General features: G+C 44.1%; 1 protein-coding gene across 5 annotated transcripts in view; it reads right to left on the reverse strand.

Annotated features, from left to right (window-relative positions):
- Positions 1-16,629, reverse strand: part of agap1 (ArfGAP with GTPase domain, ankyrin repeat and PH domain 1) — a 297,905-nt gene that overhangs the window by 124,280 nt on the left and 156,996 nt on the right. For all 5 annotated transcript variants that reach the window (XM_065023309.1, XM_065023307.1, XM_065023299.1 and 2 more), the window contains exon 7: positions 12,533-12,663. In XM_065023309.1, coding sequence (XP_064879381.1) covers positions 12,533-12,663 — 131 coding nt within the window. The remainder of the gene's footprint in view (positions 1-12,532; positions 12,664-16,629) is intronic.

Raw genomic sequence — 16,629 nt, forward strand, 5'->3', positions numbered from 1 at the left:
ACTAGTATACAGCATCCCCCTTCATAATAACAGACACTACACTAGTATACAGCATCCCCCTTCATAATAACAGACACTACACTAGTATACAGCATCCCCCTTCATAATAACAGACACTACACTAGTATACAGCATCCATCCCCTTCATAATAACAGACACTACACTAGTATACAGCATCCCCCTTCATAATAACAGACACTACACTAGTATACAGCATCCCCCTTCATAATAACAGACACTACACTAGTATACAGCATCCCCCTTCATAATAACAGACACTACACTAGTATACAGCATCCCCCTTCATAATAACAGACACTACACTAGTATACAGCATCCCCCTTCTTAATAACAGACACTACACTAGTATACAGCATCCCCCTTCATAATAACAGACACTACACTAGTATACAGCTGGTACCCCAGCATCCTTCATAATAACAGACACTACACTAGTATACAGCATCCCCCTTCATAATAACAGACACTACACTAGTATACAGCATCCCCCTTCATAATAACAGACACTACACTAGTATACAGCATCCCCCTTCATAATAACAGACACTACACTAGTATACAGCATCCCCCTTCATAATAACAGACACTACACTAGTATACAGCATCCCCCTTCATAATAACATACACTACACTAGTATACAGCATCCCCCTTCATAATAACAGACACTACACTAGTATACAGCATCCCACCTTCATAATAACAGACACTACACTAGTATACAGCATCCCCCTTCATAATAACAGACACTACACTAGTATACAGCATCCCCCTTCATAATAACATACACTACACTAGTATACAGCATCCCCCTTCATAATAACAGACACTACACTAGTATACAGCATCCCCCTTCATAATAACAGACACTACACTAGTATACAGCATCCCCCTTCATAATAACAGACACTACACTAGTATACAGCATCCCCCTTCATAATAACAGACACTACACTAGTATACAGCATCCCCCTTCATAATAACAGACACTACACTAGTATACAGCATCCCCCTTCATAATAACAGACACTACACTAGTATACAGCATCCCCCTTCATAATAACAGACACTACACTAGTATACAGCATCCCCCTTCATAATAACAGACACTACACTAGTATACAGCATCCCCCTTCATAATAACAGACACTACACTAGTATACAGCTGGTACAGCCTCCCCTTCATAATAACAGACACTACACTAGTGTACAGCATCCCCCTTCATAATAACAGACACTACACTAGTATACAGCATCCCCTTCATAATAACAGACACTACACTAGTATACAGCATCCCCCTTCATAATAACAGACACTACACTAGTATACAGCATCCCCCTTCATAATAACATACACTACACTAGTATACAGCATCCCCCTTCATAATAACAGACACTACACTAGTATACAGCTGGTACAGCATCCCCTTCATAATAACAGACACTACACTAGTATACAGCTGGTACAGCATCCCCTTCATAATAACAGACACTACACTAGTGTACAGCATCCCCCTTCATAATAACAGACACTACACTAGTGTACAGCATCCCCCTTCATAATAACAGACACTACACTAGTATACAGCTGGTATCCCCTTCATAATAACAGACACTACACTAGTGTACAGCATCCCCCTTCATAATAACAGACACTACACTAGTATACAGCTGGTACAGCCTCCCCTTCATAATAACAGACACTACACTAGTATACAGCATCCCCCCTTCATAATAACAGACACTACACTAGTATACAGCATCCCCCTTCATAATAACAGACACTACACTAGTGTACAGCATCCCCCTTCATAATAACAGACACTACACTAGTATACAGCTGGTACAGCATCCCCCTTCATAATAACAGACACTACACTAGTATACAGCATCCCCCTTCATAATAACATACACTACACTAGTATACAGCATCCCCCTTCATAATAACAGACACTACACTAGTGTACAGCATCCCCCTTCATAATAACAGACACTACACTAGTATACAGCATCCCCCTTCATAATAACAGACACTACACTAGTGTACAGCATCCCCTTCATAATAACAGACACTACACTAGTATACAGCATCCCCCTTCATAATAACAGACACTACACTAGTATACAGCATCCCCCCTTCATAATAACAGACACTACACTAGTATACAGCTGGTACAGCATCCCCCTTCATAATAACAGACACTACACTAGTATACAGCTGGTACAGCATCCCCCTTCATAATAACAGACACTACACTAGTGTACAGCATCCCCCTTCATAATAACAGACACTACACTAGTGTACAGCATCCCCCTTCATAATAACAGACACTACACTAGTATACAGCTGGTACAGCATCCCCTTCATAATAACAGACACTACACTAGTGTACAGCATCCCCTTCATAATAACAGACACTACACTAGTATACAGCTGGTATCCCCCCTTCAAAATAACAGACACTACACTAGTATACAGCATCCCCCTTCATAATAACAGACACTGCACTAGTATACAGCATCCCCCTTCATAATAACAGACACTACACTAGTATACAGCATCCCCCCTTCATAATAACAGACACTACACTAGTATACAGCATCCCCCTTCATAATAACAGACACTACACTAGTATACAGCATCCCCCTTCATAATAACAGACACTACACTAGTATACAGCTGGTACAGCATCCCCCTTCATAATAACAGACACTACACTAGTATACAGCATCCCCCTTCATAATAACAGACACTACACTAGTATACAGCATCCCCCCTTCATAATAACATACACTACACTAGTATACAGCATCCCCCTTCATAATAACAGACACTACACTAGTATACAGCATCCCCCTTCATAATAACAGACACTACACTAGTATACAGCATCCCCCTTCATAATAACAGACACTACACTAGTATACAGCTGGTACAGCATCCCCCTTCATAATAACAGACACTACACAGCATCCCCCTTCATAATAACAGACACTACACTAGTATACAGCATCCCCCTTCATAATAACAGACACTACACTAGTATACAGCATCCCCCTTCATAATAACAGACACTACACTAGTATACAGCATCCCCCTTCATAATAACAGACACTACACTAGTATACAGCATCCCCCTTCATAATAACAGACACTACACTAGTATACAGCATCCCCCTTCATAATAACAGACACTACACTAGTATACAGCATCCCCCTTCATAATAACAGACACTACACTAGTATACAGCATCCCCCCCTTCATAATAACAGACACTACACTAGTATACAGCATCCCCTTCATAATAACAGACACTACACTAGTATACAGCATCCCCCTTCATAATAACAGACACTACACTAGTATACAGCATCCCCCTTCATAATAACAGACACTACACTAGTATACAGCATCCCCCTTCATAATAACATACACTACACTAGTATACAGCATCCCCCTTCATAATAACAGACACTACACTAGTGTACAGCATCCCCCTTCATAATAACAGACACTACACTAGTATACAGCATCCCCCTTCATAATAACAGACACTACACTAGTGTACAGCATCCCCCTTCATAATAACAGACACTACACTAGTATACAGCATCCCCCCTTCATAATAACAGACACTACACTAGTATACAGCATCCCCCTTCATAATAACAGACACTACACTAGTATACAGCTGGTACAGCATCCCCCTTCATAATAACAGACACTACACTAGTATACAGCATCCCCCTTCATAATAACAGACACTACACTAGTGTACAGCATCCCCCTTCATAATAACAGACACTACACTAGTATACAGCTGGTACAGCATCCCCCTTCATAATAACAGACACTACACTAGTGTACAGCATCCCCCTTCATAATAACAGACACTACACTAGTATACAGCTGGTACAGCATCCCCCCTTCAAAATAACAGACACTACACTAGTATACAGCATCCCCCTTCATAATAACAGACACTGCACTAGTATACAGCATCCCCCCTTCATAATAACAGACACTACACTAGTATACGGCTGGTACAGCATCCCCCTTCATAATAACAGACACTACACTAGTATACAGCATCCCCCCTTCATAATAACAGACACTACACTAGTATACAGCATCCCGCCTTCATAATAACAGACACTACACTAGTATACAGCTGGTACAGCATCCCCCTTCATAATAACATACACTACACTAGTATACACCACCCCCCCTTCATAATAACAGACACTACACTAGTATACAGCATCCCACCTTCATAATAACAGACACTACACTAGTATACAGCATCCCCCCTTCATAATAACAGACACTACACTAGTATACAGCATCCCCCTTCATAATAACATACACTACACTAGTATACAGCATCCCCCTTCATAATAACAGACACTACACTAGTATACAGCTGGTACAGCATCCCCCTTCATAATAACAGACACTACACTAGTGTACAGCATCCCCCTTCATAATAACAGACACTACACTAGTATACAGCTGGTACAGCATCCCCCTTCATAATAACAGACACTACACTAGTGTACAGCATCCCCCTTCATAATAACAGACACTACACTAGTATACAGCATCCCCCTTCATAATAACAGACACTACACTAGTGTACAGCATCCCCCTTCATAATAACAGACACTACACTAGTATACAGCATCCCCTTCATAATAACAGACACTACACTAGTATACAGCTGGTACAGCATCCCCCTTCATAATAACAGACACTACACTAGTGTACAGCATCCCCTTCATAATAACAGACACTACACTAGTATACAGCATCCCCCTTCATAATAACAGACACTACACTAGTGTACAGCATCCCCTTCATAATAACAGACACTACACTAGTATACAGCATCCCCCTTCATAATAACAGACACTACACTAGTATACAGCATCCCCCTTCATAATAACATACACTACACTAGTGTACAGCATCCCCTTCATAATAACAGACACTACACTAGTGTACAGCATCCCCCTTCATAATAACAGACACTACACTAGTATACAGCATCCCCCTTCATAATAACAGACACTACACTAGTATACAGCATCCCCTTCATAATAACAGACACTACACTAGTATACAGCATCCCCCTTCATAATAACAGACACTACACTAGTATACAGCATCCCCCTTCATAATAACAGACACTACACTAGTGTACAGCATCCCCCTTCATAATAACAGACACTACACTAGTATACAGCATCCCCCTTCATAATAACAGACACTACACTAGTATACAGCATCCCCCTTCATAATGACAGACACTACACTAGTATACAGCTGGTACAGCATCCCCCTTCATAATAACAGACACTACACTAGTATACAGCATCCCCCTTCATAATGACAGACACTACACTAGTATACAGCATCCCCCTTCATAATGACAGACACTACACTAGTATACAGCATCCCCCCCTTCATAATGACAGACACTACACTAGTATACAGCTGGTACAGCCTCCCCTTCATAATAACAGACACTACACTAGTATACAGCATCCCCCTTCATAATGACAGACACTACACTAGTATACAGCATCCCCCTTCATAATGACAGACACTACACTAGTATACAGGATCCCCCTTCATAATGACAGACACTACACTAGTATACAGCTGGTACAGCCTCCCCTTCATAATAACAGACACTACACTAGTATACAACATCCCCCTTCATAATGACAGACACTACACTAGTATACAGCATCCCCCTTCATAATGACAGACACTACACTAGTATACAGCATCCCCCCTTCATAATGACAGACACTACACTAGTATACAGCATCCCCCTTCATAATAACAGACACTACACTAGTATACAGCTGGTATCCCCCTTCATAATAACAGACACTACACTAGTATACAGCATCCCCCTTCATAATAACAGACACTACACTAGTATACAGCTGGTACAGCATCCCCCTTCATAATAACAGACACTACACTAGTATACAGCATCCCCTTCATAATAACAGACACTACACTAGTATACAGCTGGTACAGCATCCCCCTTCATAATAACAGACACTACACTAGTATACAGCATCCCCCTTCATAATAACAGACACTACACTAGTATACAGCTGGTCAGCATCCCCCTTCATAATAACACACTACACTAGTATACAGCATCCCCCTTCATAATAACAGACACTACACTAGTATACAGCTGGTACAGCATCCCCCTTCAAAATAACAGACACTACACTAGTATACAGCATCCCCCTTCATAATAACAGACACTGCACTAGTATACAGCATCCCCCTTCATAATAACAGACACTACACTAGTATACAGCTGGTACAGCATCCCCTTCATAATAACAGACACTACACTAGTATACAGCTGGTACAGCATCCCCTTCATAATAACAGACACTACACTAGTGTACAGCATCCCCTTCATAATAACAGACACTACACTAGTATACAGCATCCCCCTTCATAATAACAGACACTACACTAGTGTACAGCATCCCCCTTCATAATAACAGACACTACACTAGTATACAGCATCCCCTTCATAATAACAGACACTACACTAGTATACAGCTGGTACAGCATCCCCCTTCATAATAACAGACACTACACTAGTGTACAGCATCCCCCTTCATAATAACAGACACTACACTAGTATACAGCATCCCCCCTTCATAATAACAGACACTACACTAGTGTACAGCATCCCCCTTCATAATAACAGACACTACACTAGTATACAGCATCCCCCTTCATAATAACAGACACTACACTAGTATACAGCATCCCCCTTCATAATAACATACACTACACTAGTGTACAGCATCCCCTTCATAATAACAGACACTACACTAGTGTACAGCATCCCCCTTCATAATAACAGACACTACACTAGTATACAGCATCCCCCTTCATAATAACAGACACTACACTAGTATACAGCATCCCCCTTCATAATAACAGACACTACACTAGTATACAGCATCCCCTTCATAATAACAGACACTACACTAGTATACAGCATCCCCCCTTCATAATAACAGACACTACACTAGTGTACAGCATCCCCTTCATAATAACAGACACTACACTAGTATACAGCATCCCCCTTCATAATAACAGACACTACACTAGTATACAGCATCCCCCTTCATAATGACAGACACTACACTAGTATACAGCTGGTACAGCATCCCCCTTCATAATAACAGACACTACACTAGTATACAGCATCCCCCTTCATAATGACAGACACTACACTAGTATACAGCATCCCCCTTCATAATGACAGACACTACACTAGTATACAGCATCCCCCTTCATAATGACAGACACTACACTAGTATACAGCATCCCCCTTCATAATGACAGACACTACACTAGTATACAGCATCCCCCTTCATAATGACAGACACTACACTAGTATACAGCTGGTACAGCCTCCCCCTTCATAATAACAGACACTACACTAGTATACAGCATCCCCCTTCATAATGACAGACACTACACTAGTATACAGCATCCCCCTTCATAATGACAGACACTACACTAGTATACAGGATCCCCCTTCATAATGACAGACACTACACTAGTATACAGCTGGTACAGCCTCCCCTTCATAATAACAGACACTACACTAGTATACAACATCCCCCTTCATAATGACAGACACTACACTAGTATACAGCATCCCCCTTCCTAATGACAGACACTACACTAGTATACAGCATCCCCCTTCATAATGACAGACACTACACTAGTATACAGCATCCCCCTTCATAATAACAGACACTACACTAGTATACAGCTGGTACAGCATCCCCCTTCATAATAACAGACACTACACTAGTATACAGCATCCCCCTTCATAATAACAGACACTACACTAGTATACAGCTGGTACAGCATCCCCCCTTCATAATAACAGACACTACACTAGTATACAGCATCCCCCTTCATAATAACAGACACTACACTAGTATACAGCTGGTACAGCATCCCCCTTCATAATAACAGACACTACACTAGTATACAGCATCCCCCTTCATAATAACAGACACTACACTAGTATACAGCTGGTACAGCATCCCCCTTCATAATAACACACTACACTAGTATACAGCATCCCCCTTCATAATAACAGACACTACACTAGTATACAGCTGGTACAGCATCCCCCTTCAAATAACAGACACTACACTAGTATACAGCCTCCCCTTCATAATAACAGACACTGCACTAGTATACAGCATCCCCCTTCATAATAACAGACACTACACTAGTATACAGCTGGTACAGCATCCCCTTCATAATAACAGACACTACACTAGTATACAGCATCCCCCTTCATAATAACAGACACTACACTAGTATACAGCATCCCCCTTCATAATAACAGACACTACACTAGTATACAGCATCCCCCTTCATAATAACAGACACTACACTAGTATACAGCATCCCACCTTCATAATAACATACACTACACTAGTATACAGCATCCCCCTTCATAATAACAGACACTACACTAGTATACAGCATCCCCCTTCATAATAACAGACACTACACTAGTATACAGCATCCCCCTTCATAATAACATACACTACACTAGTATACAGCATCCCCCTTCATAATAACAGACACTACACTGGTATACAGCTGGTACAGCATCCCCCTTCATAATAACAGACACTACACTAGTATACAGCATCCCCTTCATAATAACAGACACTACACTAGAATACAGCATCCCCCTTCATAATAACATACACTACACTAGTATACAGCTGGTACAGCATCCCCCTTCATAAGAGCAGACACTACACTAGTATACAGCATCCCACCTTCATAATAACAGACACTACACTAGTATACAGCATCCCACCTTCATAATAACATACACTACACTAGTATACAGCTGGTACAGCATCCCCCTTCATAATAGCAGACACTACACTAGTATACAGCATCCCCCTTCATAATAACAGACACTACACTAGTATACAGCATCCCCCTTCATAATAACATACACTACACTAGTATACAGCATCCCCCCTTCATAATAACAGACACTACACTAGTATACAGCATCCCCCTTCATAATAACATACACTACACTAGTATACAGCATCCCCCTTCATAATAACAGACACTACACTAGTATACAGCTGGTATCCCCCTTCATAATAATAGACAATACACTAGTGTACAGCATCCCCCTTCATAATAACAGACACTACACTAGTATACAGCTGGTACAGCATCTCCTCTTCATAATAACAGACACTACACTAGTATACAGCTGGTACAGCATCCCCCTTCATAATAATAGACAATACACTAGTGTACAGCATCCCCCTTCATAATAACAGACACTACACTAGTATACAGCTGGTACAGCATCCCCCTTCATAATAATAGACAATACACTAGTATACAGCATCCCCCTTCATAATAACAGACACTACACTAGTATACAGCTGGTACAGTATCTCCTCTTCATAATAACATACACTAGATCTGTCACTCATTAACTCTACCATTCCTACTAGATTCCTTAACACTCTACTGTAAAACAAGAGCCCCAGCTTGGGAGAGGATTATGGTTAGCATTGAAGACACACTGAGGGCCATTCTGCATCAGGAAAGTACTGTTACTTTGTGAAAACAACCCTGATTCTCAGGGGATGAGCTGGGCTACGGAGACAAGCTGAATGATGCTGGCTTAATGACAAATCGATGGGGGACTGAGCGCTGTGGATCGAAAACACTACAGTGTGGTAAAAGGATCAAAACACTACAGTGTGGTAAACGGTGTGTGTGTGTGTGTGTGTGTGGATCGAAGACACTACAGTGTGGTAAACGGTGTGTGTGCGTGTGCGTGTGTGTGTGAGGATCGAAGACACGACAGGTTGGTAAACGGTGTGTGTGTGTGGAGGATCAAGACACGACAGGTTGGTAAACGGTGTGTGTGTGTGTGTGTGGATCGAAGACACGACAGGTTGGTAAACGGTGTGTGTGCGTGTGTGTGTGTGGATCAAGACACGACAGGTTGGTAAATGGTGTGTGTGCGTGTGTGTGTGTGTGGATCAAGACACGACAGGTTGGTAAACGGTGTGTGTGTGTGGATCGAAGACACGACAGGTTGGTAAACGGTGTGTGTGTGTGAGGATCGAAGACACGACAGGGTGGTGACGTGTGTGTGTGTGTGTGAATCGAAGTGGTAGACGGTGTGTGTGTGTGATCAAGACACGACAGGGTGGTAGACGGTTGTGTGTGTGTGAGGATCGAAGACACGACAGGGTGGTTGTGTGTGTGAGGATCGAAACACGACAGAGTTGTAAACGGTGTGTGTGTGTGTGAGGATCAAGACACGACAGGGTGGTAAACGGTGTGTGTGTGTGAGGATCGAAGACACGACAGGGTGGTAGACGGTGTGTGTGTGTGAGGATCGAAGACACGACAGGGTGGTAGACGGTGTGTGTGTGTGTGGATCGAAGACACGACAGGGTGGTAGACGGTGTGTGTGTGTGAGGATCGAAGACACGACAGGGTGGTAAACGTGTGTGTGTGTGTGTGTGGAACGACAGGGTGGTAGACGGTGTGTGTGTGTGAGATCGAAGACACGACAGGTGGTAGACGGTGTGTGTGTGTGTGGAAACACGACAGGGTGGTAAACGGTGTGTGTGTGTGTGGATCAAGACACGACAGGGTAGTAAACGGTGTGTGTGTGTGAGGATCGAAGACACGACAGGGTAGGAAATGGTGTGTGTGTGTGGATCGAAGACACGACAGGGTAGTAAACGGTGTGTGTGTGTGTGTGAGGATCGAAGACACAACAGGTTGGTAAACGGTGTGTGTGTGTGTGTGAGGATCGAAGACACAACAGGTTGGTAAACGGTGTGTGTGTGTGTGTGGATCAAGACACGACAGGGTGGTAGACGGTGTGTGTGAGGATCGAAGACACGACAGGGTGGTAAACGGTGTGTGTGTGTGTGTGAGGATCGAAGACACGACAGGGTGGTAGACGGTGTGTGTGTGAGGATCGAAGACACGACAGGGTGGTAAACGGTGTGTGTGTGTGAGGATCGAAGACACGACAGGGTGGTAAACGGTGTGTGTGTGTGTGTGGATCGAAGACATGACAGGGTAGTAAACGGTGTGTGTGTGTGTGGATCAAGACACGACAGGGTGGTAAACGGTGTGTGTGTGTGTGGATCAAGACACGACAGGGTAGTAAACGGTGTGTGTGTGTGAGGATCGAAGACACGACAGGGTGGTAAACGGTGTGTGTGTGTGTGTGATCGAAGACACGACAGGGTAGTAAACGGTGTGTGTGTGTGAGGATCGAAGACACGACAGGGTAGTAAACGGTGTGTGTGTGTGGGGATCGAAACACGACAGGGTAGTAAACGGTGTGTGTGTGTGGATCGAAGACACGACAGGGTAGTAAACGGTGTGTGTGTGTGAGGATCGAAGACACGACAGGGTAGTAAACGGTGTGTGTGTGTGTGAGATCAAGACACGACAGGTTGGTAAACGATGTGTGTGTGTGTGTGAGGATCGAAGACACGACAGGGTAGTAAACGGTGTGTGTGTGTGAGGATCGAAGACACGACAGGGTAGTAAACGGTGTGTGTGTGTGAGGATCGAAGACACGACAGGGTAGTAAATGGTGTGTGTGTGGATCGAAGACACGACAGGGTAGTAAACGGTGTGTGTGTGTGTGTGAGGATCGAAGACACGACAGGGTGGTAAACCGTGTGTGTGTGTGTGTGTGAGGATCGAACACGACAGGGTAGTAAACGGTGTGTGTGTGAGGATCGAAACACGACAGAGTGGTAAACGGTGTGTGTGTGTGTGGATCAAGACACGACAGAGTGGTAAACGGTGTGTGTGTGTGAGGATCGAAGACACGACAGGGTGGTAAACGGTGTGTGTGTGTGTGTGAGGATCGAAGACACGACAGAGAGGTAAACGGTGTGTGGATCGAAGACACGACAGAGTGGTAAACGGTGTGTATGTGTGAGGATCGAAGACACGACAGAGTGGTAAACGGTGTGTGTGTGAGGATCGAAGACACGACAGAGTGGTAAGGTGTGGATGTGAGGATCGAAGACACGACAGAGAGGTAAACGGTGTGTGTGTGTGTGGATCGAAGACACGACAGAGTGGTAAACGGTGTGTGTGTGTGGATCGAAGACACGACAGAGTGGTAAACGGTGTGTATGTGTGTGTGGATCGAAGACACGGCAGGGTGGTAGACGGTGTGTGTGTGTGTGTGTGTGTGTGCATGGTAAAGAGAGATGCTGCTGCTGCTGGGAGAAGCATCTTACAGCACAACGCTGACAGAGGAAGAGGGAGGAAGAACCAATATGGACAAGGGAATGTAGTCAAGAACCTCAATGTGGCCATTTTGTTTGTGTGTCAGTAAATTGTGTCTGTCGGTAAATGTATTTGTGTGTGTGTGTGTGTACCTACCTGGCTGATGTGAACTGCTGCTGCCACCTGTGCAGAACACACAGAGGAGTGGCTAGGTGAGTTGGGGAGGGACTTGCACGGACCAATGGACAGCTGCTGCTTCTTCCTGGTCGCCACAATCTTCTGGGCCACTGCAACAACACAACACAGTCATCATTCAGTCTCTTCTCCCAATGGAGACACATAGCGGGCTAGACAACCTAATAGAAAAAAGAAAAAGAAATGGAGAGAGAAGAGAGAGAGAGAGCTAGACCAACTAATCGAAGGAAGAGATGGATACAAGAGAGAACGAGAGTGAGAAATGGAGAGAGAAGAGAGCGAGAGAACACTAGCTAATGGTTCAGACCAGAACAGTCCATTATTCCTCATAATGCTGACGCAGGCAGCTCCAGCAGCCCTGTCTGTGAATCTCCTATCTATCTGGTCCACAGCAGAGCCCCTGTCCGCCTTCCACACACACACCCCTTACCTGCTAACAGCTCCAGTGATTATTTCACAATTATTATACAGGAGCGAGAGAGGAGAGAGAGCGGGCTATCAGTGTTATTGAAAAGGGCAATGCCAATCAATGGGTGCTCAGCTGCCTCCTATCGATCCCCAGGCCCAGCGCTCTGGCCCAATCAGGGAGGGATATTCAAACGTTCCGTCATCTCCGTGGTGATCGAGGCCATTGATCCGGCCCACCGGAGGGTAGGGGGAGGGGCCTCGTAGGAGTTCAGCTGTTGAAATATACATCTCTCAGACGGAGGGGAATGCTCCTTTTACAAACTCTAACAACTAGAAAATGCAACTTCATAGACTTCTATTCTCCAAGTTTAACTTTTTTTGTGTGAGTTGAACTTTCTGGAAATGGGTACAAAGCTGCATGGTAGTACTAGTAAAGATCCTCACAAATGACAAACATGTCTGTGAATATACCCTCCTTCCAAGGACTTATTAATGTTAAGAATCAAGAGACAAGTTATGAGAGATGATCCCATTGTGTCCATCTAGTTTGGGCAGGACAGGGTTAACATCACATCCTTCTTCCCTCAGTCTCAGATTCCATTATCCCCAGCCCCAATAAACAGGGCCGGGTTTCATTTGGTGTGAGATGAAACCATTGTTTTAATTGGGCCCATTAATGGCCTCTGTTTTAATGAGGAGCCAGTCATAAACATTTACCTTCAGGTGAGAGGGCCGTGCCAAGGGCAGGAGGAGAGACCTGCTCTCTGTGGTTAAACACTACAGTAAAACTAGACCTGCTCTCTCTGTGGTTAAACACTACAGTACAACTAGACCTGCTCTCTCTGTGGTTAAACACTACAGTAAAACTAGACCTGCTCTCTCTGTGGTTAAACACTACAGTAAAACTAGACCTGCTCTCTCTGTGGTTAAACACTACAGTAAAACTAGTCCTGCTCTCTGTGGTTAAACACTACAGTAAACCTAGTCCTGCTCTCTCTGTGGTTAAACACTACAGTAAAACTAGACCTGGTCTCTCTGTGGTTAAACACTACAGTACAACTAGACCTGCTCTCTCTGTGGTTAAACACTACAGTACAACTAGACCTGCTCTCTGTGGTTAAACACTACAGTAAAACTAGACCTGCTCTCTGTGGTTAAACACTACAGTAAACATAGTCCTGCTCTCTGTGGTTAAACACTACAGTACAACTAGACCTGCTCTCTGTGGTTAAACACTACAGTACAACTAGACCTGCTCTCTGTGGTTAAACACTACAGTACAACTAGACCTGCTCTCTCTGTGGTTAGACACTACAGTAAAACTAGACCTGCTCTCTCTGTGGTTAGACACTACAGTACAACTAGACCTGCTCTCTCTGTGGTTAAACACTACAGTACAACTAGACCTGCTCTCTGTGGTTAAACACTACAGTACAACTAGACGTGCTCTCTCTGTGGTTAGACACTACAGTATAACTAGACCTGCTCTCTGTGGTTAAACACTACAGTATAACTAGACCTGCTCTCTCTGTGGTTAAACACTACAGTACAACTAGACCTGCTCTCTCTGTGGTTAGACACTACAGTACAACTAGACCTGCTCTCTCTGTGGTTAGACACTACAGTACAACTAGACCTGCTCTCTCTGTGGCTAAACACTACAGTAAAACTAGACCTGCTCTCTCTGTGGTTAAACACTACAGTACAACTAGACCTGCTCTCTCTGTGGTTAAACACTACAGTAAAACTAGACCTGCTCTCTCTGTGGTTAAACACTACAGTACAACTAGACCTGCTCTCTGTGGTTAAACACTACAGTAAAACTAGACCTGGTCTCTCTGTGGTTCAACACTACAGTACAACTAGACCTGCTCTCTCTGTGGTTAAACACTACAGTAAACCTAGTCCTGCTCTCTGTGGTTAAACACTACAGTACAACTAGACCTGCTCTCTCTGTGGTTAAACACTACAGTAAAACTAGACCTGCTCTCTCTGTGGTTAAACACTACAGTACAACTAGACCTGCTCACTCTGTGGTTAAACACTATAGTACAACTAGATTACATTACATTTACATTTAAACACTCATTTAACAGACTGCTCTCTCTGTGGTTAAACACTACAGTACAACTAGACCTGCTCTCTCTGTGGTTAAACACACAGTAAAATTACCAGACCTGCTCTCTCTGTGGTTAAACACTACAGTACAACTAGACCTGCTCTCTCTGTGGTTAAACACTACAGTACAACCAGACCTGCTCTATCTGTGGTTAGACACTACAGTATAACTAGACCTGCTCTCTCTGTGGTTAAACACTACAGTAAACCTAGACCTGCTCTCTCTGTGGTTAGACACTACAGTACAACTAGACCTGCTCTCTGTGGTTAAACACTACAGTAAAACTAGACCTGCTCTCTCTGTGGTTAAACACTACAGTAAAACTAGACCTGCTCTCTCTGTGGTTAAACACTACAGTAAAACTAGACCTGCTCTCTCTGTGGTTAACACTACAGTAAACCTCTGAGCCTCTGTGGTATAACTCAGTCCCCAGTTCAATCGCGTGAACCTGGTAGTCAAACACTGGTAAAATGCAGAGCCAATTGTTCAATCAAAATCGATAACCGGAGATCCCGGCATATGCCAAAAATCTTCTTTCCATGCAGTAGAGATGGTTTGAAATCATATCACAATACTGAAACACAATGAATTACCCGACAACCCTGAACACAACCTGAAAGAACTATGTCTTTACAAGACTTCCGTGGATAACAGCCAGCCATTGGACAACAGTGAAGTAGACTAGACGGACCTGATCTGTAGAAGATATATGTGATACAGGTCCACACACACAGCCAGGCCTGGGCTGTATATTACTTTAAGTGTTAAGAACAGTTATGATAAGGCTGGGTTAAATATTTAAACTGCACGGCTAATACCATTTAACTTTAACCATCAATCTTACTTCTCCTCTGAGAGGCTGCCATTTATTCTAATGGAAACGTCTCCCCTCTGATCAGATTTATGGCAGACTGGAGGAGAGGAGAGCCCAGAGCTAACTGCTACAGACCAGGCAGACTGGAGGAGAGGAGAGCCCAGAGCTAACTGCTACAGACCAGGAGAGGAGAGCCCCGAGCTAACTGCTACAGACCAGGAGAGGAGAGCCCAGAGCTAACTGCTACAGACCAGGAGAGGAGAGCCCAGAGCTAACTGCTACAGACCAGGAGAGGAGAGCCCAGAGCTAACTGCTACAGACCAGGAGAGGAGAGCCCAGAGCTAACTGCTACAGACCAGGAGAGGAGAGGAGGGCTCAGAGCTAACTGCTACAGACCAGGAGAGGAGAGGAGAGCCCAGAGCTAACTGCTACAGACCAGGCAGACTGGAGGAGAGGAGAGCCCAGAGCTAACTGCTACAGACCAGGAGAGGAGGGCCCAGAGCTAACTGCTACAGACCAGGAGGAGAGGAGAGCCCAGAGCTAACTGCTACAGACCAGACAGACTGGGGGAGAGGAGAGCCCAGAGCTAACTGCTACAGATCAGGCAGACTGGAGGAGAGGAGAGCCCAGAGCTAACTGCAACAGACCAGGCAGACTGGAGGAGAGGAGAGCCCAGAGCTAACTGCAACAGACCAGGCAGACTGGAGGAGAGGAGAG

Source organism: Oncorhynchus nerka, linkage group LG2 (genome assembly GCF_034236695.1).
Source record: "Oncorhynchus nerka isolate Pitt River linkage group LG2, Oner_Uvic_2.0, whole genome shotgun sequence".
Lineage (NCBI taxonomy): Eukaryota > Metazoa > Chordata > Actinopteri > Salmoniformes > Salmonidae > Oncorhynchus > Oncorhynchus nerka.